This window comes from Delphinapterus leucas, chromosome 16 (assembly GCF_059928025.1).
Source record: "Delphinapterus leucas isolate spDelLeu-1000000601 "Yukka" chromosome 16, BTC_Dleu_Yukka2, whole genome shotgun sequence".
NCBI classification, from domain to species: domain Eukaryota; kingdom Metazoa; phylum Chordata; class Mammalia; order Artiodactyla; family Monodontidae; genus Delphinapterus; species Delphinapterus leucas.
Window position 1 is genome coordinate 53,543,516 of NC_143144.1, and position 27,304 is coordinate 53,570,819.

The 27,304-nt window shown below is 36.3% G+C and overlaps 1 protein-coding gene across 7 annotated transcripts in view; it reads left to right on the top strand.

The window, feature by feature from the left end:
* EXOC6 (exocyst complex component 6) overlaps nt 1–27,304 on the top strand; it is a 193,197-nt gene that overhangs the window by 88,057 nt on the left and 77,836 nt on the right. For all 7 annotated transcript variants that reach the window (XM_089897936.1, XM_089897932.1, XM_022569330.3 and 4 more), the window contains exons 15-17: nt 2,031–2,140; nt 5,939–6,050; nt 6,574–6,708. In XM_089897936.1, the coding sequence (XP_089754062.1) occupies nt 2,031–2,140; nt 5,939–6,050; nt 6,574–6,708 (357 nt within the window). The remainder of the gene's footprint in view (nt 1–2,030; nt 2,141–5,938; nt 6,051–6,573; nt 6,709–27,304) is intronic.

The window sequence follows — 27,304 nt, forward strand, 5'->3', positions numbered from 1 at the left end:
TGAACCTACCAGTTTTGGAGAGAGACTGCTCTCTGCAAATGTTTTCACTACCAGCTTATTGTAAGTTTCTTTCTGCTGGAGGTACCTAAGAGTACATATGTTAATTCATATATTTATCATTCACCTGCTATCTAGTAGACACTGTGCTATGTGCTAGTTTTTCAGTCTCTGCTGTCAAGGAACTTGTAGTCAAGTGAGGGATAGATTAAATAAACAGGAAATTACAATTCACAGAAGTTGGCCCTGCTCAAGATAGAAGAAGCAGCATGGAGAAAGGCTGTAATTCTGCAGTATAAAGTACAAGGTTGATGAAGTGCAGGAGACGAAGATCAAAAAATGAAGATGAAGTAGAAAGTGGCAGACTATAATAGGCCTTGTAAACAATGTTAGGGAGCTTAGCCTGATGGCTCGAATAAGTCACCACCAGATTTCAAGCAGTAAAAACATAATCAGATTTGTGCTTTAGAAAGATCTCTCTGGCTAGTGTGTGGGGAATGGATTGGACAAGAGTAAGGCTGGGATACTAGCTTGGGGATTGTTGCAGTTATTTTGGCAAGAGAGATTGGTGACCTGAATGGGAGTTATGGCTGTGGAATATGATTTGAGGTTTTTAGGAAGTAGGAATGACAGGAGTTGATTATCACTTGCATATGAGGGATGATGAAGATAGAGGCACAAGTGTGATAGCCACATTGCTGCCTTGGCTGGTGGTAGCATTCACTAAGATAGGAAACACAAGAGGAGCAGATTTAGAAAGAAGGGATGATCATTTCACTTTTGGTTCTGTTGAGAATGTCTCAAATCTTACAGCTAAATGGAGGTGTTCAAATGTTAGTTAGATATACAGATTTGGACTTCAGGAGAAAGATTTGGCCTAGAGTTTTAGATTTGGGAGATATTGGCACTTGCATGGTGAGAGTAGGTGAGATTCTCTAAGGACAGTATGTGTGGTAAGAAGGGAAGAAAGTGTAGGATAGAACCCTAAAGAGTAGCAATTAAGGGATGGCTAGAGGAGGAGATATAGAGAAGGTAGAGAAACAAAGGAAAACCAGTGTGGGTCATGGATTCCAAGGAAGGAGAGATCCTTTAAGAAGCAGGAGGCGAGACTTCCCTGGTGGTCCAGTGGTTAAGACACTGTTTTTCCAGTGCAGGGGGCACGGGTTTGATCACTGGTCGGGAAACTAAGATCCCACATGCCCCGTGGAGTGGCCAAAAGTAAATAAATAAAATGGGGGTTTATTTAGGGGGGGAAAAAAAAAGCAGGAGGCCCATTGTGTCAGATTGTTCAGGTGAATCAGGTAACATGAAAAGTTACTGGATTTAACACCTGTGAGGTCATTGGTGACCTTCGTGAGGGTGTTTTCAATGATGTAAACTAAGTTGCAATGAATGTGAAGATTGAAGTAGATTAGGCTTCATGAAGCGTAAAGAGGGGGCTTTTGGTAACAATCTTCGGGAGAGTTTACCTTTTGGAGACTGAGAATTTGCTAATGGATGTTGGCTGGTAAAGCATTTTAGCCAAGAAGCATACTGCAAACCATTAGCTTCATATTAGCTCAGAAAGCTGCTGTAAGGTATTCTAGGAGTTTTGGAATGAAGTGGGTACTTTCTTAAATTGGCATTCAAGCAAGTGAAGGGAGTCTTAGAATTATTTGATGACACTGAGCCAGGAAGCTGGCCCATAACTTTCATGCCAACCTGACTCTGTATTACGGCTGTAAGGAAGCAAAGAGTTAAGCATCTTCTGCAGGATACTTGTCATCAGGACACACACTTATATACTTTCTCTGCTTGTTAGAAGTCTAGTAACATGATTTAAGAAACAGGTAAATTGCCACATTATTTTCTTCAGAAATATTTTAATTCTTTTTAAAATCTTAAAAATAATGGGATAACAGTAGACTTTAAAATGCAAGTATTAACTACTAATTCAAATGTGAAATCAATTTAATTTTTACATTTTTGAGGTGATTAGAATATCTTTTTCTAAAATTTCAGCAACAGTTTCAATTTTGTTTTTCTTTCAACAGCAATCTTTCCCAAAGAAACTGCCCATGTCTCAATCAGTGCCTCATATTTATATTCAAGTTAAAGAATTTATTTATGCCAGCCTTAAATTTTCAGAGTCGTTACACCGGAGGTAAGTTTATTAATAAGAAATGTATCTTTATCATAGCTATTTTTGTGATACATTAACACTTGATTTTTAGGCCATGACTCTTCAGTGGACTATTATCTCGTTGGAAGGCTTACATATCTTAGTGGCATTTGGGGTTAACTAGAAATGCAACCTCAGACCTACTGAATTAGAAACTGAGGGTGGAGCCCTTGGCTTTACCAAGTACTCTGGGTGATTCTGATACACTCCAAGTTTAAGAACCACTGCCTTAAGCTTCATCATACTCTACTAGTCTCTTATACCAAAGTTTCTAAACATGTATTTTAAAGACATTAGCTTATAACATAACACACAATATCATTCAGCATTGGAAAAACAGTGGATACAAATGAGTATTCATTGAAAAGGAATGACAGACTATTACAGTGGTAGTTTTCATTAGCAGAGCTCTAATGGTCCAAGAGCTACCAATAATTTATGCCTATCTTTTTTTTCATTGAACATTCTGAAGTTCTGATCTAAAACAGAGCAGTATAATGCAGTACTTAAGAACATAAGCTTCAGACTTACACCTGAGCTTGATTCTTGATGTTGACACCCACTAGCTGCCGTAGGACTTTGGGCAAGTCACTTAATCTGTTTAAATTGCAGTTCCCTCATCTGTAAAATGAGAGAAATAACTCATAGGGTGATTTTAAGAATTAAATGAGGTAGTGAGTGTGTGTAAAGCACTCCGTGTAGCCTGGCACATGGTAGGCACATAAGACGTAGGAGCAGATGAGATACTACAATATAAGATGTGAGACTAGAGCTTGGAGATTTTATATTTCATTTGCAGGCATTGGGGAACTGTTGAAGAATTTTTAACTAAGAAACGACATGACTGGAGTAATATTTTAGAAAGTTTACTCTGGCCACAATGTGGATGGTAGATTGGAAGTAAACTGTAGAAAGTATAGAAATTTAGCAGTTTGGAATTAACTTTTATTTTGTTTATTTACAGAGAAGAGACAGTAGATCTCTAATTGTTATTTGATTTTTAAAAATAAGTAAATTTATTTATTTATTTATTTTTGGCTGCACTGGGTCTTCGTTGCTATGTGCAGGCTTTCTCTAGTTGTGGCAAGCAGGGGCTGCTCTCTGTTGCGGTGCACGGGCTTCTCATAGTGGTGGCTTGTCTTTGTTGTGGAGCACAGGCTCTAGGCACGCAGGCTTCAGTAGTTGTGGCATGTGGGGGCTCAGTAGTTGTGGTTTGCGAGCTCTAGAGCGCAGGCCCAGTAGTTGTGGCGCACGGGCTTAGTTGCTCTGCAGCATGTGGGATCTTCCCGGACCAGGGCTCGAACCTGTGTCCCCTGCACTGGCAGGTGGATTCTTAACCACTGTGCCACCAGGGAAGTCCTGTTATTTGATTTTACCACATTTATAACACCAAAGGTAAAAGCCCTTAGTCATAATATTATGTGTAATTATCCCTAAAGCTTCCCTACTGACTGACTAGAACTAGAGTTGCCCCCTCAGTTCTGGCTCTTTTTGTGCATGAACTCCTAGCATTCTAAAAGGTAAATGTTGTATACTAATGCTACAGCAGAAAAGATTATCTATTTTTTCCTTCTGTCTTTGATAAAAATATTTGTCATCTTTGTTAGTTCAATATCCAGTCATTCTATTTAACTATGATACTGTTTTTCATTTAGCAAGGCTTTTTATACTTACATTTTTAAAAATTAGCTTTACTAAATAACATTGGCTATTTTCATTTTGTAGTTCAGAATACAGAAAGCATAGTTAGTATTAAAATATGTAAATTTAAATTTATTCTAGATTATCAGCTTTCTGACATATTTTTGTTTTAAAAATTTACATCTGTGGCCTAAAATTGAGCTGAGTCATTTTTTTTTAATTTGTCATTAAAGAATTATGGAAAAATAACTTTCTGGGTTTAAAGCTCTTTTATTATGTTTAAACATATTTTGCAGTTAGGTTTTTAGACCAAAAAGATGCTTTGGAGCTCTTATAGTAAAAATGTTTGGGGTTCTTTTTATATGTGAATAAGAGCAGGGCCAGAGAATTAAGTGATTTCATGATGAGACTCTAAAGTCTCAGTTATTTGGTTGCAGAGAAAACATCTGGATCTAATATGATCTTTAAGAAATTTTCAGTTTTCATAAGAGGCTAAGCTCTCAAATAATTTAGGAGATTTATTGTATATTGAGATTTAATTAATGTGTTATTTGTTATTTAAAAATTGGGAAGAGTACAGGTTATAAGCTCAAAAGAGAAGGAGTTAAGGGAAAAAAATTGCTCAGTTAGGATAAAAACCTCTTGGAGAAAATCCTGGTCACTGTTGGGTAAATCTTGCTGGCAGGAATAGGATGTAGGTGCTGATAGGTTTTCTTTCTCTGCTTTTACTTATGCATTGATTCAGCATTCAAGGAATTTCAGGGGAATTAAACAAAAGACATTATCTGTCATGCATAACTTTTCATCTGAAAAGGATGCTATACAGGGTGTCTTTAAGCATAATTTGAGTGTGTCAGAAAGGAAACCAGAGGAGTTGGCAACCACCTCCTTTATATCGGTGTGAGTACGTTGCTTGTTCTAGGGACATGACTGATTTCTGGCAGAGAGTTTGCTAACTGTGTAACCCTGAAACCTTACTGGTATATATATGCTATTCCCTGGGAAGTCTTGACTTCAGATACGAAATCAGTGAGGCATATTCTCCTCAGGTCTGCCAGAATTAGGGTTAGCAGAAATTGAAGAGCACCTGCATTAAAATGGAGAACACTGGAATAGTAGTGAAAATTACCTGTGTTTTGTCAAATCTTGTTCTATTTGCATATTTAAAATAAATGTAAACTAGTAAATATTTATACCTCATAGATTTTTAAGAGTAATGTTTTAATAAAGTAAAAAGTGAAAGGGTTCTAAAATTAAAATGTTAGACTGTGTTTAAGGCAGTGAGTCTCATCTGGGGCAGTTTTGCCCCCCAGGGTATATTTGACACTGTCTAGAGACATTTTGGGTTGTCACAACTAGGGGGAAGAGTGCTACTTGCATCAGGCGGGTGGAGGACAGGGATGCTGCTAAACATCTTTCAATGGTACAAGACAGCTCCACAACAAAGAATTATCTAGCCTAAATGTCAATATTGCTGAGACTGAGAAAACTTGGTCTAAGGACAGCTTAACCGTTTTGATAATGAGGCTATATACAAAAAATCATGACTTACTTAAATTGAAGGCCTAGTGGTTAGAAGAAAATAATAAGCTTTTTAGTGCTAGGCTAGTAATTTTTAGGATGTTAAGAAACATCATAGGGTTAGTTCCTCTCCCAAATTAAAACTAGTGTAAGGCAATTAATTTCTTTGAATCTTTTTAAAAAAAATTCTCAATGGAAATGGATAGCTTAGTTATATTAAAATCAAATCTAGCAATTGTATCCAGAGGGTTCACATCAATTTGTATTTTAAAAGTAATTTTAGTTATAGTTGTATATAAAGTGTCTTTGAAAGTGGCTGTACCATAATGGAGTCATAATTTAAGAATAGTTTTATTTCCTTATACTAAGTACTCCATGGTTTTACTGTAATGGTTAATTGAATACATTTAAATTATTCTATAAATGAACATTCTACTTTATGGAAAGTATCCCTTTTGTGAAACTAAATTGAATTGAAATATGTGATTTAATAGATATGAATGATTGTAATTTATTTAAAGATATAAAGGAATTAGAGTAAATTGCATTAAATTATTTAGGAAGCTAACTAATTGTAACCCTTGTGGAAACCTTAATAATATCAACCTTTGTTTTTAGCTCAACAGAAGTAGATGATATGCTTAGAAAATCAACAAATCTGCTGCTGACCAGAACTTTGAGTAGCTGTTTACTGAATCTTATTAAAAAACCTCACATAGGTTTGACAGAGGTAGGTTAAAAAGATATTTATAGCTAAATGTTTCATTATATGAAACAATTATTATAAATTAATTTATTGCTGAACATCATCCTATAAAACTAGCTTTCCATTTTAAATTTATTAATAGAAGTGGGTTTGTTTTAAAATAAAAGCGTCATTGTAAATTCCAGTGAAGTGAGGGAAAAGGGTTTACATGGGGAATAGTGGATCGCTGATGATGTTAGAAGATATATGGAGATTCATGTTTGCCAGACTTTACATGAAAAGTGACAATACTAATTTTTTTTACTTGGTGAATGTATAAAATTTGACAAAATGCTTTGAAAAGTTGCTAGTTAGACTCTTGGTTATTTTTTTTAGATGATAGCATTCAACAGCAGGCTTTTGAAATCAGATAATCAGTTGTATCCTATAATGCTATAATTATGCAGAAGTGGTACACTTGCTGGAAGTAATAATCCTAATTTTAAAAATCAAATGGCTTTGTATACATGTAACCTGCATTTCACTGGAGGCATTTTCTATTTTCTAGCTAGTGCAAATCATTATAAACACCACACACCTGGAACAAGCTTGCAAATACCTTGAGGACTTTATAACTAACATTACAAATATTTCTCAAGAAACTGTTCATACCACAAGACTTTATGGGCTCTCTACTTTTAAGGTATGTAAAAATCTGACTAAAAGTTTTTATTTCAGTTACTGTAAGCAAACTTTTAAAAAGTAAAGACAATTTTTGTAATACACATGATTCCATTATATTTCTAACAATTGAAAATTAGTGGTAATCAATGTCAACAATGAGCAAATAAATGTCAGTTCCTTTTTGGCATTAAACATCTTGTTAAAATGAAGAAAAGTATATTGATTTTCTATAGCTATATTACATTTTCTTCATGTTTTGAAGACTTAGAGTAGTGCTGAATCAGTCTAACTTGATTTTCTTTCATGTCTCACAGTTTAATAGTTAATTGTATATGTAATATATATAAGTGTGTGTATGTTTGGAAATTAAAATTGTAAGAAGAATTAGACAAGTGTAAGATTTGCTTTACATCCTTTATTGCCTCTGATAATGTTGCCTTATTACATGTTAGTCAAGTCCTACTCTTTTCTGAATGGACAGATTTGTTTTTATAATACCATGGGATATAACAAAACATTAATTAATGGTTGTTTTAAGCATTATGAATTAAATAATTTCATAAATTTGTTATATAAACTTTTATTATTTTATTGATTTGGGAATCATGTAAATGAGACACTGGCATAGTCTAGCAAAATAAATCCTTTTGCATTGAATAATTTGTTAAACTAATATAAACCATTTGCTGATCCCTTATCTATAAAATAGGCTTGCTAGTTTAACCTCATAGCTCTTTCTAAGTTTTCTATTAAAAAGAATTATCATCTTCCCTACTCTTGCTATATTATAAATTACCCAATTTATCTCCTAAAATTATAGTATAATCATTTACAGTTAAAAAATTCAGTATACTTGTATTTAGATATAACTAATTTAATGTTAACAGTAACCAGACTTTGCAGTCTAGTGGTTAAGACTCCGCACTTCCAATGCAGGGGACGCAGGTTTGATCCCTGGTTGGAGAACTCATAAGATCCCACGTGCCACGTGGTGCAACCAGAAAACCCCCAAAAATAAAAACAAAAAAGAGTAACCAGACTTTGAAAGTGTGAAGTCCAGAAAAGACCCTTGGTTCCTAAAGTTATCTGCCTGGCCCCCAAATCTTATGCTCCTCTGATGATTCTTGAGCCCATGTTGTCATCCTACTCCATAAGACACAAATGCAGATGATATCTGAGTGAATGAATTAATAAAATTATTTATTAAAACGAGACAGAAGCTGGACAAAACAGGCGTTCATTTATTCAGATAGTATAGTACAGTAATTAAGCGCATATACTCTGGAGTTAGACTGCTGTGTGACTTTGGCCACATTCTTTCATTTTAATGATTCCTGGTTTTATTATCTACAAAATTAGAATAGCAATATATTATCTACCTCATACCATTATTCTAAGGATTAAAGGGGATACTTAGCACAGTGCCATTTGTTGTACATGATCTGTGCTCTGAGCGCTCTATTAGATGCTGAAAATATAGAAATGTATCCCTGCCCTCAAGGAGCTCACGGGAGAAAAAACTATAAAAAGACAATTGACAATATGATATAATAAGTACCATAATATAGGAGGAAACTCCACAAATTTGTAGACATTTATTTATCCACAGATTGATTCTTTGCTTCAATATTAGATTTTACACAATCCTTCTTCTTTCTTTCTTGCTCTCTGTCCTTATGTCCATGTGTTACTCATACACTGTCAAGAAGGGATTTACTAGGGAATGGAGTTGTAAGCATATTTAACTATTAACATTATATTTAAGAGGCTTGCTCTGTACTTTGATTAAAACATGAAATGCGTTGACATCTGGTGTATCTAGGGATCTTCAAGCAATTTTTCTTATCAGTTGTAAGTCAAAGAACCACAGATACTGGAACATGATGCCTCAGATTAAGGAATCTTGGAACTACACTTCTCAAAATCTCCCTGTTGAGAGGAAATGTTTAGAAATGTTAGCTCTGGTCCATCGTTCCAGTGGTACTTCTTAAGTTGTAGATATTTAGTTGAAGCTACAACTGCCATAGGATACCCCTTGGGTTTTCTAGGAAATCAAGTCCAGCCTGTACAAATAGTAGAACATCCTTATTTCTTGTTGTTTATTTTTTGTTTTATTTTTGCACAGAACTCAGGAAACCCTTTCTGTTTTATGATATACAAACAAGAGTTATTTCAAGCTCAATATTTGAAGGTTAAGTGTTCTTCAACTCTTCCTTTGATCTGTTTCAAGAGGAATTTGTCTTAAACTGTACTATGAGAAAGCAATTCAACAGGGAGAATCATTAAATCAACGTTAAAGTGAATTACTGAGGGAGATTGGGGGAATTTCCATTCACAGTGAATAGTCAATCTGTAGATGATTAAAGTACAGTCTTGATTACAGACATTAGCAAGGATTGCTTAGTTAACCTCTTAGCCTAATTCTTTTCAGTCCAGTGACCTGATCAAATATATTTCTATTTAGTTGCTTAATGATTATAGAAATAAGCACTTACATGATCCTTTTACCCATACCTCCATTTGCTTCCCCTCCAAAATCCCACATATGCATATACAAAGTGGTAGATTTTATATATTTGTTTACTTTATGAAATATTATATAGACTGCCTTGTTAGCTTGCCTTTCATTTTACTAAATCTGTGAGTGGTACAAAAGAGGTAAAGTAAGTAGTTCCTGCCCTCAAGCAGTACCACAGCTTTTTGAAATTAACCTGGACCCACACTGAGAGCTACTTGAAGCTAATATAAGACTTCTAACTGAAAAGATTTGCATCAGAATAGAGGGGAAAATGGGAATACCATTCCCTTTTTAATCTGTGTAGAGAAATGGCCCAGTTCTTTTTCTTTGGCATCAGAGCTTTTTAACTTTGCTCCCTGGAGCTTTTCCAACCTGCCACCCCGAAGAGTCCTTTCCTTTTGAGCCCTGGCAGTGATTGCAACTGTAAGTGCCTAGAAAGAATATGCTTGCGATTCTTTTTCAGTTTGCCTTTTTTAATCTATTGATGAGTATGTAACAAAGTGTTTTTAGGATTATGGCTAAAGTGACAGTGGTAAATTATCTTTGATTAAGGGCTTGAAATTCTCTTCCTGTGGAGCAAGGACATGGTACGTGGACTCTATAAAAACTTCCTTTTTTAAATGTAACATTCATATATAAGCACACACAATTTATAAATGCAATAATTATAAATAGGTATAGCTCAATTAATTATTAAAAAGTGAACACAGACTTCCAATTTCTAGTCTGGCATGTAAAGAGCTGGGAAGTTATCACTCTGTTCCAACAAGTAAAAAGCTGAGAAAACTGAAAAAATCAATTCTTCCTTGATCTTTCAGAGAAGTGAGATCACAGGACACACTGCTGCCCCCAAAATTGGAGAAGTAGGCAAATACAGAGAATCACAACTTAATGGAGTAGAAACCCATAGAAGTCATTACTGGGGTAGGAAAACGTGAAGTATAATTAATGAATATTAGAAAATCAGTATGGACAAGTTTGAGAGTTAAAACTCCAGGAGAACCCAGTCTTAGAGGGGGCACCAGGTTCTCCCAGTGAAGATTTGAGGAAAATCCTCTTACATTTCCAGCAGGGGCCAGAGCATTCTGTTCTTTAAGCATTCTGTTTTTCTCAACAAGACCTAACCTCAAAATAAACTATTTACCAGTGCCTAAACTAATGGGAGAAGGGAAACACCCAATTCCAGCCTGCTCTGGCCATCCTGTCCAACTTGAGGGGTGGAAATGAAAAGCACTTGTGCACGGCTAAGGGGCAAAGGCTTACTTAAAGTTGAAGACCTAATCGTAGGACTAAAGAACACTTCCCCTCTCCCACTGTCTTACTGCCACATTACTAAAGGCCTAATTACTGCAATTCTTTTCACCCAGTACACCATGTCCAGCTATCAGGAAAAAATTACAAGGTAGACTAAAAGACAAAAAATACAGTTTGAAGAGATAGATACGGTATTAGAACCATATTCAGGTATGTCAGGACTATTGGAATTATCAGACCAGGAATTTTTTTTAAAAAAAAACTATGATTAGTATGCTAAGTACTTTAATGGATAAAGCAGACAGCATGCAGGAACAGATGGGTAATGTAAGCAGAGAGATGGAGAATTTAAGAAAGAATCAAAAAGAAATGCTAGAGATCACAAAACACTGCAACAGAGATGAATAATGCCTTTGGTGGACCTATCAGTAGATTGGGCGTGGCTGAAAAAAGACTCTCTGAGCTTGGGGATCTGTCAATAGAAACTTCCAAAACAGAAAAGCAAAGAAAAAAACACTGAACAAGAATATCCAAGAACTGTGGGACGACTACAAAAGGTGTAGCATACATGCAATGGGAATATTAGAAGGAGAAAAAAGAGAGAAAGGAACAGAAGCAATATTTGATCCAGTAATGACAAAGATTTCTCCCAAATTTATGTCACACAACAAACCATGGATTTAAAAAGCTTAGAGAACACCAAGCAGGATAAATACCGAAATAATTACACCTTAGGCATATCATGTTCAAAATTGCCCAAAATTAAAGATAAAAAATCCTTCGAGAATCTAGAGGAAAAAGCTTACCTAGACTAACAAAGATAAGAATTACATCTTACTTCTCTTCATAAACCATGTAAGCAAGAAGAGAATGGAGGAAAATATTTGAAGTGTTGAGAGAAAAACACCAACATAAAATTTTATATGCTATGAAATTATCCTTCAAAAGTGAAGGAAAAATACTTTCTCAGACAAGCAAAAATTGAGGAAATTTGTTGCCAGTAGACCTGCCTTGCAAGAAATGTTAAAGTAACTTCTTTAGAGGTAAAGAAAATGATATAGGTTAGAAACTTGGATCTATATAAAGAAAGGAAGAGCATCAGAGAAAGTACAAGTGAAGGTAAAATTCTTAATTGATCTAACAGATAACAGTTTGTTCAAAAGAATAATAGCAACGTGTTCAATTATGTATGCTTTTATATATATATAGTTGTGTGTATATATGTGTACTTATGTATGTTTACATGAATGACAACAATGACACAGGGTAGGAAGGGAGAAATTAGGATTGTTTTGTAATTATAAGGTACTCACACTACCTATGAAATGGTGTAGTGTTAGTGTTATTTGAAAGTGGACTTGGAATAATTGTGAATGTATATTGGAAACTCTAGGGCAACCACTAAAAAAAGCTAAAAAAAAAAAAAGAAAAGTACAACCAATATGCTAGGAAAGAAGAGAAAATGGAATCATACAAATGCTCAATTAATACACAAAAGACAGAAAAAGAGGAACACAGAAGTAGAAACAAAGAACAAACACAACAGATAGAAAACAGTAACAAATATGGTAGATATTAATCCAGCCATCAATAGTCACTTTAAACATCTCCTGTCTAAAAACACCAACTGAAAGACAGAGATTGTCAGAGTGGATCAATAAAACAAGATCCAATTATATGTTGTTTATAAAAACCACTTTAAATACAAAGACACACATAGATTAAAAATAAGTGGATGGAGAGACTTCCCTGGTGGTCCAGTGGCTAAGACTCCGTGCTCCCAATGCAGGGGGCCTGGGTTCAATCCCTGGTCGGAGAAGTAGATCCCACATGCCGCAACTAAAGATCCTGCATGCAGCAACGAAGATCCCGTGTGCTGCAACTAAGACCCGGTGCAGCCAAATAAATAAATAAATAAATAAGAAAATTATTCAAAAAAAATTAGTGGATGGAGAAAGATATACCATGTTAACACTAATCAAAAAGTGGGAGTGGCTATATTAATTTCAAACAGAGCAAACTTCAGAGCAAAGAAAGTTATTATCAGGGATAAAGTGGGCCATTACATAATGACAAAGGGGTCACTTCTCCAAGATGACATAACAATTCTTAATGTGCATGTGCCTGACAATGGATGGTCAAAATATGTGAAGCCAAAACTGATAGAATTTCAAGCAGAAATGGATGGATCCACTGTTACAGTTAGAGACTTCAACACGACTCTTACCAGAAATGGTCAGATCCAGCAGACAGAAGATCGGTAAGAACATAGTTGAACTCAACAACACCATCAATCAACTGGATATGATCAACATTTATAGACTACTTATCCAGCAACAGCAGAACATGCATTCTTCTCAAGCTCACATGTAACCTTCACCAAGATAAACCACATTTTGGGGCATGAAACACACCTTAACACATTTTAAAGAATAGAAATCATACAGGGTCTGCTGTAAGAGCACAATGGAGTTAAACAAGATATCAATAACAGAAGGATAACTGGAAAATTCCAAATACTTGGAGATTAAACAACATACTTCTAAATAACACGTGGGTCAAGAAAGAAAAGCATAAAAACGAATATTATGAACAACTCTGTGCTCACAAATTTGACAAACTAGATGAAATGAACAAACTCCTTGAAAGACACAATCTGCCAAAACTCACACAAGAAGAAATAGACAACCTGAATAGGCCTGTATCAATTAAAGAAATGGAATCAATAATTAATAACCTTCTGAAACAAAGCACCAGGCCCAGATGGGTTTACTGATGAATTCTACCAAATATTTAAGGAAGAAATTACACCAATTATCTACAATATCTTTCGTATAGAAGCAGAGAGAATACTTCTCAATTCATTCTCTGAGGCCAGTATTACCCTAACACCAAAACCAAACAAAGACATTATAAGAAAAGAAAACTACAGACCAATATCCGACATGAACATAGATGCAAAAATCCTTAGCAAAATATTATCAGATTGAATCTAACAATTTATAAAAGGAATTCTACATCATAACCAAGTGGGATTTATCCTACTATGCGAAGCTTGTTCATCATTCAAAAATCAGTTAATGTATTCCATCACATCAGCAAGCTAAAGAAGAAAAATCACATGGTTGTATCAATAAATACAGAAAAAGCATTTGATAAAATTCAACCCCCATTCTTGATAAAAACTATCAGTAAACTTGTAATAGAGGAGAACTTCCTCAACTTGATAAAGAATATCTACAAAAAACCTACAGTTAGCATCATACTTAATGGTGAGAAACTTGAAGCTTTCCCACTAACGTTAGGAACTAGGCAAGAATGTTCCCTTTCACCACTCCTTTTCAACATCATACAGGAAGTTCTAGCTAATGTGGTAAGAAAAAGAAATAAAAGATATACCGATTGGGAAGGGAGAAGTAAAACCATTTTTCTTTGCAAATGATATGACTGTTTATGTAGAAACTCTGAAAGGATTTTTTAAAAAACCTTCTGAAACTAATTAGCAACTATAACAAAGTTTCAAGGCACAAGGTTAAAGTATGAAAGTTAATAGCTTTCCTATTTATCAGTGCATTAAGTGGCTCAAGCTGCCATAAAAAACAAACAAACAAAAAGCCATAGACTATGTGGCTTAAACAAGAAAAATTTATTTTCTCACAGTTCTAGAGGCTGGAAGTCAGAGATTAAGGTACCAGCATGGTAGGTACTGGCTTACGGATGGCCACCTTATCACTGTGTCCTCATATATGGTAGACAGCAAAAGAGCTCTGATGGCTCCTCCTTTTCTTATAAGGGTGCTGATCCCATCACGAGGGGCCCGTTCCTCATGACCTTCTCTAAACCTAATTATCCAAAGTCCCCATCTCCAAATACCATCACACTGGGGGTTAGGGCTTCAACATATGAATTTTGGAGGCACATAATTCAGTCCATAACATTCTGCCCTGATCCCCAAAATTCATGTCCTTGCATCCAAAATACACTCATTTCATCCCAAGAGCCCCCAAAGTCTTAACTTGTTCCAGCATTAACTGTAAGTTCTTATGTCCAAAATCTTATCTAAATGTCATTTAAATCATATATGGGTAAAACTCCAGATATGATTCATTCTAAGGCAAAATTCCTCTCCAGTTGCGAACCTGTGAAACCAGACAAGTCATGTGCTTCTAAGATATAACTGTGGGACAGGCATAGGATAGAAGTTCCATTCCAATAGGGAGAAAGAGAAAATAAGGAAAGGGGTGACAGGTCCCAAGCAAGTCCAAAACTTAGTATGGTGAATTTCATTAGATCATAAGGCTCAAGACTAATCCTCTTTGGTTTAGTATTCTGCTTTCTAGCCTTGCTGAGGTGGGGGTTGTGCCTCTGCAGCTCTGCCTGGAGGGAGCCCACCCACAAGGCTCTGGGTGGCTGCCTTCTGACCTGTTGAATCTGAGGCAGTGGCCCCCCTTTTTGAACCAAGGAGGCAGCTCTGATGATCTCTGAATTACCTTAGGGGTTATTATTCACTTGTCTTGAAGAATAGCACATTGTTGTTGCTATTAGCTCTGTGGTCCTGTCCTGTAACATCTAAGAAGTCCAATAGCCTCCCTTCATTTTCAAATTGGCAGTTTCTGCTCATGTAGTCCCATAATTTCTTATTTATGTATGTATGTATTTATTTATTTATTTTTGTCTGTGTTGGGTCTTCGTTGCTGTGCGTGGGCTTTCTCTAGATGCCGCAAGCGGGGGCTACTCTTCGTTGTGGCGCGTGGGCTTCTCATTGCGGTGGCTTCTCTTGTTGCGGAGCACAGGCTCTAGGCGCGCAGGCTCCAGTAATTGTGGCACGCGGGCTCAGTAGTTGTGGCTCATGGGCCCTAGAACGCAGGCTCAGTAGTTGCAGCACATGGGTTTAGTTGGTTTGCGGCATGTGGGGTCTTCCCAGACCAGAGATCGAACCCCTGTCCCCTGCATTGGCAGGTGGATTCTTAACCACTGCACCACCAGGGAAGTCCCCCATAATCTCTTTACCAAGTGATAGTTTAGCTTTACCATTGGAGTTCTCTTGCTAACCTGCTTTCTCAATTTTTGCAATATGGACAAGTTGAGAATTTTCCACATCTTTAAGTTCTAATTCCTTTTTGCTTAACAATTTTTTATTCAATTCATTTCTCTCTTTTCTCATTTTACTATAAGCAGTCAGTATGAACCAAGCTGCTCTTTCAATACTTTGCTTAGAAATCTCCTCAGCTAAATATCCAATTTCATTGCTCACAAGTCTGTCTTCCACGAAACACTAAAACATGCACATAATTTAGACACTCTGTATGATACTGTAATGGTCGATATATGTCTTGATACATTTGTCCAAGCCCATAGAATATACAGCACCAAGAGTGAACCTTAATTTAAACGATGGCCTTTGAATAATAATGATATTTCAATGTGGGTTCATTTATGGTAACAAATATACCTCACTGGGGGGCATTTGACAGTGGCAGTGTGGGGTCAGGAGGTATATGGGAAATCACTGTACCTTTCTCTCAATTTTGCTATGCACCTAAAACTGCTCTAAAAACTAAATTATATTTAAATTGAAAAAAGTGAACTCACCCATGTAATTATGAAATCAAGAAATAAAACATTAGATAAGTAGTATTGTAGAAGCCTTCCTCATCCCTCTTCCCAGTTATCATCTCTGCCTTTCAGTACTCTTAATAGTACTGATTAGTTTTGTCTGTTTGGGGCACTATTTATATGGAATCATATATAGTGCATCTTTTTGTGTATCTCACTTCTTTCACTCAATGTGATATTTTGGAATATTTCATTTGTGTTGCTGCATGTGGCTGTAGTTTATTTTCAGTTCAGTGTAGTATTCCATTATAAAATTTACTACAATTTATTTTCAGCTACTCAGAGACTTGTTTTTGCTTTCTTCTTGATTATTGACTGCAAATGTGACCTCTGAATAACTGAGGTGTTATTGTATGAATAAAATAAAATTCTTATTTATTTAATTTTTAGTGGTAAAGATATAAATTCATAAACTGATATAATCATACTTTTAAAACTAGTAAGGTATTAGGAAGTTTAAAAATTTCTCATTTAAGTTATAACTGTTACATTATTTTACATATAAAGTTGATTTATTTCTGCTTTGCTATAACACTTGCAATATTATTTCTTGACTGATTAATTACATTTCAACTTCTGATTACTCATGTGCTTTGTACATAGTCTTGTGTTACTGGTGGAGTGTTCCTTTGTACAACTTCGTGTTTTATTTATGCAACTTGGTTGTCATTTTTAAAAGGTATGTGACATTTATTTCTTTTGTCACTCATTACCACCAGCTTCTCCTTATCTTCCCCGCATTAGAGAGGGCTGCATAAAGCAGTTTCATGCTTGCAGCTGATTTAATACATTTGAATGACATAAAGTCCTAAAAGATCAGAAAAAAGCAAAAAGCCAAAGCTTAAATATTTATTGAATAAATAATTAGTTTAATTATACAGAAAAGTAAAAAATGGGGATGCTACTTTGCCAAAAATATAAAAGCTAACAGAAAAAAAAAAGTATTTTTCAGCTCTATAAGCAAAAGAAGAAGATCACAAAATTTATGGACCCCATTGATACGTGAATGTGCTCAGCTTTCTGTTTTTCTGTAATTTATCATCAGTAGTCAGTTGCTTACAGCAAATGCCTCTTATAAAGGTGTGGAAAGCAGAAACAGAATAGGGAAGGAAATGGTTGAGGATACTTTAAAAAGCTGTTTATATCAGATGATGTGCAAACCTGATCACAAACAACCTAGATTACCTAAGAAGTGGCAGATGCTACTCCAAAGCCCCTAGACATTCTTAAAAACTTTTGAGATACAGAAGTCCCTGAAAACTGGAAAGGTAAATATGTAGCACTTGCCTTTTTAAAAGAAAAAGGAGGTAATTTGAGAATTAGAAAATGATTCAATTTATAATGATTTACAACAGTCCCAGATAATCCAGAAGCTGGATTTTTAATTAGTGTAGACTCTGATTCTAGTTCAAAACATATATTGCCCTTTTTGGCCTATTGTTAGAAGTGGAGTAGCTTAGTAAGTGGCTCTGTGGTAGACTTAGGTTTTTCTAGGACCTACTTTGGTAAGGAGCAAGAAATGAAATACTTTGTCCTGGGACTTCCCTGGTGGCACAGTGGTTAAGAATCCACCTGCCAATGCAGGGAACATGGGTTCGATCCCTGCTCCGGGAAGATCCCACGTGCTGCGGAGCAACTAAGTCCATGCACCACAACTAAGCCTGCGCTCTAGAGCCCATGAGCCACAACTACTGAGGCCATGTGCCACAACTACAGAGTCCACATGCCGCAACTACTGAAGCCCGCGTGCCTAGAGCCCGTGCTCCTCATCAAGAGAAGCCACCGCGATGAGAAGCCCACTCACCGCAACAAAGAGTAGCCCCCACTCGCCACAGCTAGAGAAAGCCCATGCATAGCAATGAAGACCCAACGCAGCCAAAAAAAAAAAAAAAAAAAAACTTTGTCCTATCTAAAGTGAGGCTTTGATTGTGTCCCAAAGGACATTTTAAAAAATATATTTATTTATTTAGTTTCGGCTTCAGGAGTTGTGCATTGGCAGGCGGATTCTTAACCACTGCCACCAGGGAAGTCCCCCAAAGGACATTTTTCTGGGACAAATCAATAATTGCTTGGAACTTTTCATCTAAACTGATAGTTTTGGACTGGGAGGATATATTAAATCATATTTATAGAGCAAAAATCTATTTCTATTGTACTGTGCTAGTTGCTGAGGAAGGGTTGTGGAATGGTTCTTAACCACTAGGATTTTTTAATCTAAAAGGGCAGATAACTACAAAGAAATAACCACAGTGTATAACAAATAGAAAAATGTGGTCCTGTAGACATGTTTGATTTGGTTTTATAGCATTTGGAATCTCACCTTTAGATTCGATTTATGCTCCATAGTCATCCTGCCTGCCACAGTCACCTTGCCAGTCATACTCGTTTATGTTTCCCTGCCTGGACCCTGAAGGCATTTGGGTATTGCATCAATTTGGAGCATGGGTAGGGTTGCAATCAGCAGAGATGAGGGAAGGGAAGAACTGGTATAAACCCGTTCTTAGAAGCTAGAAAGCTCAAGATCAGAAAGTTCAGAGATCCTGAACCTAAAATGCAATGACCCAGCAGAAGGGATATAAAATCATATTTATTTATTTTGTGTTAATAAGCATGCATATTTTGTTTAAAAATCATGTTTGGTTTACATGTGTTTTGAATGTTTCTTCTGGGGGAAAATATAATTCTTTCTCGACAGTTGGTATCAGTTTCCTGAAATTCTGTCTTCAGCTTCTTTTTCTCTCATCTGAGCCGTAGCTTTCTGTGTGCTACTTTAGCTTTTATTATCTTTTTTTTTTTTATATATTTATTTATTTGGCTGCTTTGGGTCTTAATTGTGGTACTCGGGATCTTCAGTCTTCGTTACAGCATGTGGAATCTTTTTAGTTGCGGCATGCAGGATCTAATTCCCTGACCAGGGATCAAGCTCGGGCCCCCTGCATAGCGAGCACAGAGTCTTAGCCACTGGACACCAGGGAAGTCCCAGCTTTTATTATCTAACTCTAGTTATCTTAAGAAGAGTTTTGGACTTGCCCCATGGAAATTGTTTAGGTGTAATTAACTGTAACTCCTACAGTAATCTGTATCTCTAATGGAACAGTTAGTATACTATTTGTGACCTGTTGACTTTAGAGCTATGAGATTATGCATCCCTGATTTATACTACATGTTGACTATGTTCTTTTATGAAGAAATATCTTTTAGGGACTTCCCTGGCAGTCCAGTGGTTAAGACTCCATACTTCCACTGCAGGGGGCATGGGTTTGATTCCCGGTGTGGAACTAAGATCCCTCATGCCCCGTGGCATGGCCAAAAAAAAAAAAGAGTTTTCTAGAACTTTATGAAAACTTCAGTTCTTATAATTAATATAAACTTTCTTTCACTTTTTACATTTGACCTCTTAGTTCATTGTGGAGCAGATCTTGAGCTTTGTTTAATCCAGAGTGTTATTGGTCAAGAGGTAATATATGATTTGCATGTATATAAGGCAACCAAGCATATCCTAAAACCTACAACTTTTATTTTTGAATCACAGTAATATTGTATAATGAAAAACCTAGTGATAAGTAGCCATTTCATTAAATTAAGTTGAAGCATAAGGAAGCAAATCATTTTTCTTTTTATTGATTTAGGTGCCAAATACAAGACTAAAACAGCTTTCCTTAATTGTCACACTGATATCTAAAATATGTGAATAAAAAATCGTAATTTTTAAAATTGGCTCCTCTTTCTGCCTGTCTGATTTTTTATGGTGGTACCACCATTTTTCTTGCTTCCTGGAGTTATCTTAGATGTATTTCTTTTTAACTGCTCCTGTCATATCCCTTACCGCATCATAACTGATTACTAGGTTTCTATGTTTAGTCTTATCTACTTTTTTTCCCTCTGTCTATAGTATCACTAGTGACGTTGACTAACGAGTTGGATGCTATATGCTACTAACATTTAGAAATTTCCAGATCAATAGCATAGGTTATCAAAGCATCACTTCTTGAATTAAGAGCAGGAAGAAATTAGCTAGGGAGGACACCTTCATTTTGACAATTCCAACTTCATCTCCTGCTTAGATTTTTAAGGCTCAGAAAAATGTCATAGAAGTGTTCCCCTTGCTCCAAATGAGTAATATTGAATGTAACCTTTCTTCATCTAGAATGTTCAATAAAATGTTTTAAGCCACTTGTATTAATCAAGGAAACTAAAAGAAAATTGACAAGAACTGATAGAAAACCCAACTCGAACCGTCTTAAACAATAGAGGGAAATTATTAGCCACTATGACTGGAAAGTCCAAGAATAGGTCAGATTCCATGTAAGGCAGAGCCAACTGCTCAGGAAATGTCACCAAGGACCCAGAGTCCTTTTATCTTTGAACTCCACTTTATGCAGTTTTGGCCTCATCTTCAGACTGTACATGGTGGGGCAGCAGCTATAGGCTTTCTCCTCTGGTAGTAAAATGGCTGCGAGGTCACAGTTCCAAACCTTATATCCTCATGCACTATCATCTAAAAGAGTGTGTCCCTCTACTAGCTGCTAAGGAACTACCTGTGGGTAAGAGGATGACCATGGTTAGTTGACTTAAACTCATCAGGATCCATCCTTGGCACTAGATCAGTCCTATCCAGACCAAATAGAGCTGTGAATGGGAGCAGAGTGATTTTTCCAAAATGCATCTGGGGACTTTTCCAAGAAGGAGGAATGGATGATAGACAGTAAATCATAGATGTTTACTAAAATACTCAGTGATATTACTACTTATCTTTTATTCAGAACACACATGCTTATTGGCCTGTGAGGTCTAGCATGGAGTTTGTGCATATGTCTGTTTAAAAAAGTTCTTAGGGTGATTCTGTTGCACACCTGTGGTTAAGAACCACTGATAGGGCTTCCCTGGTGGCGCAGTGGTTGACAGTCCGCCTGCCAATGCAGGGGACGTGGGTCCGGTCCGGGAGGATCCCACATGCCACGGAGCGGCTGGGCCCGTGAGCCATGGCCACTGAGCCTGTGCATCCGGAGCCTGTGCTCCGCAACGGGAGAGGCCACAACAGTGAGAGGCCCGCATACCGGAAAAAAAAGAAAAAAAAAGAACCACTGATAGCATGGTATCACTTACTTCTTGTACATTGAAATAAAAAATAGTTCTCAAGTTATGTGGCGTACATTTCTGTCTCCAGAGGGCACTGTTTCTTTAACAAGCAAAGGAGGAATTTAATTGCTTTGTTTATAAGCTGAATCTTAAAATTTAATTTAGGAGTTAGTTGATATGTTCTTGACTTTCTGGTCAGGTCATAAGGATTGAAGAGTATTTCAGTTTCACCTGTAGTATAACTACCCAGGAAGTCCAAACTAATTTTCTTAACAGCCTCTGAATAACAATTAATGATCTCTTTTAGAAATATCTTACCAAATAATTCAGTGTATCCTTGTGTATAAATACAGGAAAAGTTACAATGAAATCTTTTTCTGTGTTTCTTTCCTTGCTCCTATTTCTTTAAAAATAAAATGTAGTGAGTCAGGTCATGCACCTGATTTGTAATGATTATATTTGTCTGGTTTATAAAATAAGCGGAATCCTTAGTCCTTAGCAAAGTCCTTTCAGGTGTTAACTTTAAAACATGTTTCTGGACTTCCCTGGTGGCGCAGTGGTTAAGAGTCTGCCTGCCAATGCAGAGGACACAGGTTTGATCCCTGGTCAGGGAAGATTGCACATGCAACTAACCCCATGCGCCACAACTACTGAAGCCCATGCTCTTTAGGGCCCGCATGCCACAACTACTGAAGCCCGCGAGGCTAGAGCCCGTACTATGCAACAAGAGAAGCCACTGCAATGAAGTGGCTACTGAAGCCTGTGCACCGCAACTAGAGTAGCCCCCGCTCACCACAACTAGAGAAAGCCTGCACAGAGCAACGAAGACCCAATGCAGCCAAAAAAAAAAGAAAAGAAACACGTTTCTGCCTAGAACTGCTGTCCGAAATTTTTCTTTCACACAGCACAGCCACTGACTGCCTTAGATTTCTTTGTTATTATAGCCTGTTGAAAGTACTAATAAGCTTCTAAAAATAAAAAACACTCCTCTCCCAAACTTCATTTAAATTTATCTTAATCTGGATAGTATATGGGAAAAGTGGAACCTGTTCTTGATGTCACCTCAGAAAAGTAGATCAATCAGCAAATTTCTAAATAGTAACAGCAAAACGTAATAAATAAATTTTGAGTTTTTTCCGTTTATTTTTGCTTAGTTCTTTTTTTAGAAAATTAGTGGGTTTTGAATCACTTTATCCAGAAAGCATATAATGACTTTATTTGACTATAATGTGAATAGTTTCATCATCATCACTTTTATAATTTTTCTTCCTTCAGATAAATACAGCATTTGTTTTCTTTCATGACTTCAAATTTTCTAGATTTTTGGACCCTCTCTCCATCTCAAATTTTGGTTAATATTTTAATTGTCCCATATTGCTTTTTAAAAAATCTAGGAAAATGCGAAATAACATCTTCTTTATTTTAATGAAATTCTGTAGAGTAAAAAGGGAAATTAAGTATACCATTGATTTTAAAGGTAGATTTAAATTAGGATTTTAAAAGAATAGCCATTTAAAAAAAAAATCTAGAATTTCACCAAGTTGTTTAGCTCTGAGTTTGGAGGAAAGGGGTCCCTTGATACTGGTTTTTAAAATTTTGTTAGGTATCTTGTTCCCTTTTTGCCTATGTTAGAGGCATCCCAGAAAAGCAAGAGAAATCATATGTAGCAGTCTGAGTGCAGCAGATAGGGAATGTAGTAGAAGATGGGAGCAGTGAGACTCCAAATTTTCTTTGCCTGGTGATAGAAGGGAAGTGGGTTGAGCATTATGGGATGCTTATACAGTTCTGAGCTTTAAGCCTCCTTTATCCAGCTGCCTTCTAGAATTGCAGAGATTCAGTAAAGGTAGTGAGACATGAAACGGGGCTGATGATGAACACTGGGGCAAAATGCAAAGTGGTAATAATAAACACTTTTATGTTGCTTTGAGAAATTGACATATAAGTGGTATCATTAATGTGTGTAACGGTTTAGTTCTGTAGGCCATAAGCATTTGCCATCTTGGGTACCTGCCCCTAATGCTGTTCAGCAGGCTAAAGAGAGATACATATTATTGCCATGACTAATTGCTGCACATTAAATATGACCCCCTTTCCATCTCACCACTGTTTCATGTTTTAAAAAATTATTCTGTGAATGTTTAATACCCAATTTTTTTCTCCCTTACATGCAAATAACTACAATTAAGTTAAGCTAATTGGGCAATTTGAAAGGCTTGAGATTATACTAATTGTCTCAATACAGTTCATTTAAGAACTGTAAACATTTATTGAGCATTACTAAGTACCCAACACTAGTAGGTGCAAGGAAACTAACTTTTTTTGAGCACCTACTAGGTACCAAGTACTGTTAGGTATTTTACATTAATGGTAGAAACTTGTGTAATGCTCAGAACAGCTCTCTAAGTGATGATGATGCTCTTTTCATAGATGAAAAACTAGGATTTACAAAAGTTAAGTAATTTGCTCAAGATGTAAAGATAAGTGAAATAGTGGCCATCGAACCTCTTCTTATTTTCTCAAACCCCTGGCCCGTATTTTTTATAGATAATTTTTCCATTATTCATTATTAGCAAGATGGTGATTTCTTTTAATGACTACAGATTTCTTGACACTTCTGTCCTTAAGAAGTGGAGATCTATGTCCCCTCCCCTGGAATCTGGGCAGGCTTGTGACTGCTTTAACCAGTAGATGACAGGGAAAACAATGTTGTGAGACTCTGAGGCTAGGACATAAAAGGCAATGTTTCCACCTTAATGCATGGAACACACATGCTTGGAGGCCTGAGCTGCCATGTAAAAAGTCCAGGTACCCTGTAGCCACCATGCTGTGGGGAAGCCAAGCCATATGGGGAGTCTGCCTATCCAGACATGTGAGTGAAGAAACCTCCAGGTGATTCTAATCCCCCGCTGTTGAGTCTCATTCTCAGCCTTCAAGTCATCCCAGTTGAGGTCCTGGATAGAGTGGAATGAAGTCATCCTTACTGTTCCTTGTCTGCATTCCTAACCCATGGAATCTGTGAGCATAATAAAATGCTTGTTATGTTAAGTTACTAAGATTTGGGGGGTAGTTTGTTACTCAGCAATAGTAACTGGAACAGCAAGTGACATAAACCTTTCCAGCCCGCATGATCTCTCCTTTTTCACTACACTTTTACTACACATGTAGTCATTACTAATTTGTTAATATTTATTCATCCTGTGATTATTTCATTTGAGGTACTTTTCTATCCCAACTAGGTTATAAACTTCTTTGAGGCAGGAGTGATTAAAAAAATTTTTTTAACGAGTACTCATCAACTGTCTACTCTGTTGCAAGCACTGTTCTAGGTGCTGAGGATTAATCGGTGAACAGAAACAGATGCAAACTTTCTGCCTTAATGGAGCTTACATTTTAGTGGGTGTTTTGTACCTACATTACCTAAGAGTATCAAATTTATAGTGGCTGATACAGTGTTATTGATAAACTCTAATGTTAAACTCCTCAATCTTAAGATTTTTCTGAGTAGAGTTGCATTGCATTAGAAATTTTAACAGAGCTTAAGTTGCTGTAGTTAATTTTATTTTGAGTCAGAACTCATTTAGCTACTGTCATATTTAATAATTATTAAAATTTCAGTTAATAACATTACCTTATCTTAAATTCCTGTTTATTTAAAACAATGTTTGTTTTCCTTTATAGTTGAGAAGAGACACTGTTGAAAGTTTTTTTTATCGTGTCAAATTTGTGTTAGACCTCTGAGTAGGAAGAACAGAAAAATCTTTCTTGGAATTCCTGTTTCAATCCTACTGTGTAGGCAAGCATGTAAATGGAAAGATGCCTACCAGTAGTTAGTTTTCTTCAACCCAACGTGAGTAGTAAGTGGTTAGACATTGTGAAAATTAGAGAGGGAGCCAAAAAAACATTGAAATGAGAAAATGGTACGTTTTGATTGTCCATGTTTGCCTTCTCTTACACTGTTCTTTTTTTGAAAATTTCTTAAGGCACACAAACCAAGATACCAATGTAAGAGTTCCTGATTATATTATTAAAAGTTACAACTCAAATGACATCCCTTCTATAACGCGTTTTATCAAATAAGAAGTAATTATTTCCTCCTTTGTTTACTCAGCATGCTTTGTTTTAAACCTCTAATGTAGCACTAATCATGTTTTGTAATATTGTATCTCTTCCTGGATTGTGAGATCCTTGAGGGTGGGAGATATCTGTGTCTTTGTACTGCTGTTATTCATAGACATGATATAAATGATATATTAGGTTAAGTTGTATGCAAATATATTGTGGGACTGATAATGGTGAGTGATACTTAGGTCTCTTCTTAGTCAAGATATGAATCTAAATAAATATTAGTTGTTGTTTTTTTCTTTTTGGCTGTGATGTGTGGCTTGCGGGATCTTAGTTCCCCGACCAGGGATTGAACTTGTGCCCTCGGCAGTGAAAGCTCAGAGTCCCAACCACTTGACTGCCAGGGAATTCCCAATAAGTATTAGTTTTGCCAGAAATATCACAAACCACCACCACCACTGCCCCCAGCCACCATCAAATTAAATCTCGCTCTCAGCTCTACTAGCCAGAGTGGCAAGTTGTCCACCCTCCTTAAGGTGATAAAAGGAATTCCAGGGCCTTTTACAGTCTAAAAAAAAACTGAGAGAAAGGCAGAGATTGTTCTAGTTTTAACTTTCAAAATGCTTTTTGTCCAAGTCTGTGTGATCCTTTAAAAGAGAAGCATAGGCGTGAAGATCTTTTGCCTTGGTTCCAAAAGACACAATGCCTAATCTTCAGTCCCCCAACATCCCTCATGCTGTTCTGTCGGAGTCCCGCTGTCTAAGTGAGAACCCACAACTCTTATTTCTTCTTCTGGCTTCTTAAGTTGGAAGTTTAGGTTATTGATGTGAGATCTTTCTTCATTTATAATATAGGCATGTATAGCTATAAATTTCTCTCTAAGCACCTCTTTCATTGTATCCTGTACGTTTTGATAGTGTGCTTTTATTTTTGTTTATCGCAATGTTTTTTGTTTTTTGTTTGTTTGTTTTCTTGGCCTCACTGTGCGGCATGTGGAACTTCCCCGACCACATCAAATCTGCGCCCACTGCGGTGGAAGCGCTGAGTCTTAACCACTGGACCACCAGGGAAGTCCCTCAAAGTAGTTTTTGATTTTGATCATGATTTCTTCTTTGACCCATTAGTTATTTATTGGAGTCTCTTGTTTAACTTCCATGTATTTGTGAATTTTCCAGCGCCTTCTATTATTAATTTCTAATTCCATTCCGTTGTGGTCAGAGAGCATACTTTGTATGATTTCAGTACTTTAAAGGTTTGTTTTATGACCTAACGTATGCTCTGTTCTGGATAGTGTCCTACGTTCACTTGAGAATAATGCATGGTCTGCTAATGTTGAGTTGAATGTTCAGTAGATGTCTGTTAGGTCTAGTTGGTTGATATTGTTGATCTAATCTTCTTTGTCTTCTGCCTACTCAGATTTGCTGTTGAACCCCTGTAATGACTTTTTCATTTCATTTATTGTATTTTTCAACTGCAGAAATTTTATTAGGTTCTTCTTTTTTAAAAGTAATTTCTGTCTCTTAATTTATAGTCAATTTTGTGAGGTATTGTTCTCATATTTTCCTTTAGTTCTTTGGTTATTTTAAATAGCTGATTTTAAACCTTTGTCTTATAGACCAGTGTCTCATAGTTTCTTGTTTCTTTGTGTAACTTGTAAATTTTGTTGAAAACTGGACATTTAAAATAATGTAACATGGATGGACCTAGAGATTGACAGACTAAGTGAAGTAAGTCAGACAGAGAAAGACAAATATATGATTTCGCTTATATGTGGAATCTAAAAAAAAGGTACAAATGAACTTATTTGCAAAACAGAAGTAGAGTCACAGATGTAGAAGACAAACATATGATTACCAGGGGATAAGGGGGGGCAGCGATAAATTGGGAGATTGGGATTGAGATATACACACTACTAATAGTAAAATAGATAACTAATAAGAACCTACTGTATAGCACAGGAGACTCTACTTAATACTCTGTAATAGCCTATATGGGAAAAGAATCTTAAAAAAGAGTGAATATATGTATATGTATAACTGATTCACTTTGCTGTACACCTGAAACTAACACAACGTTGTAAATCAAC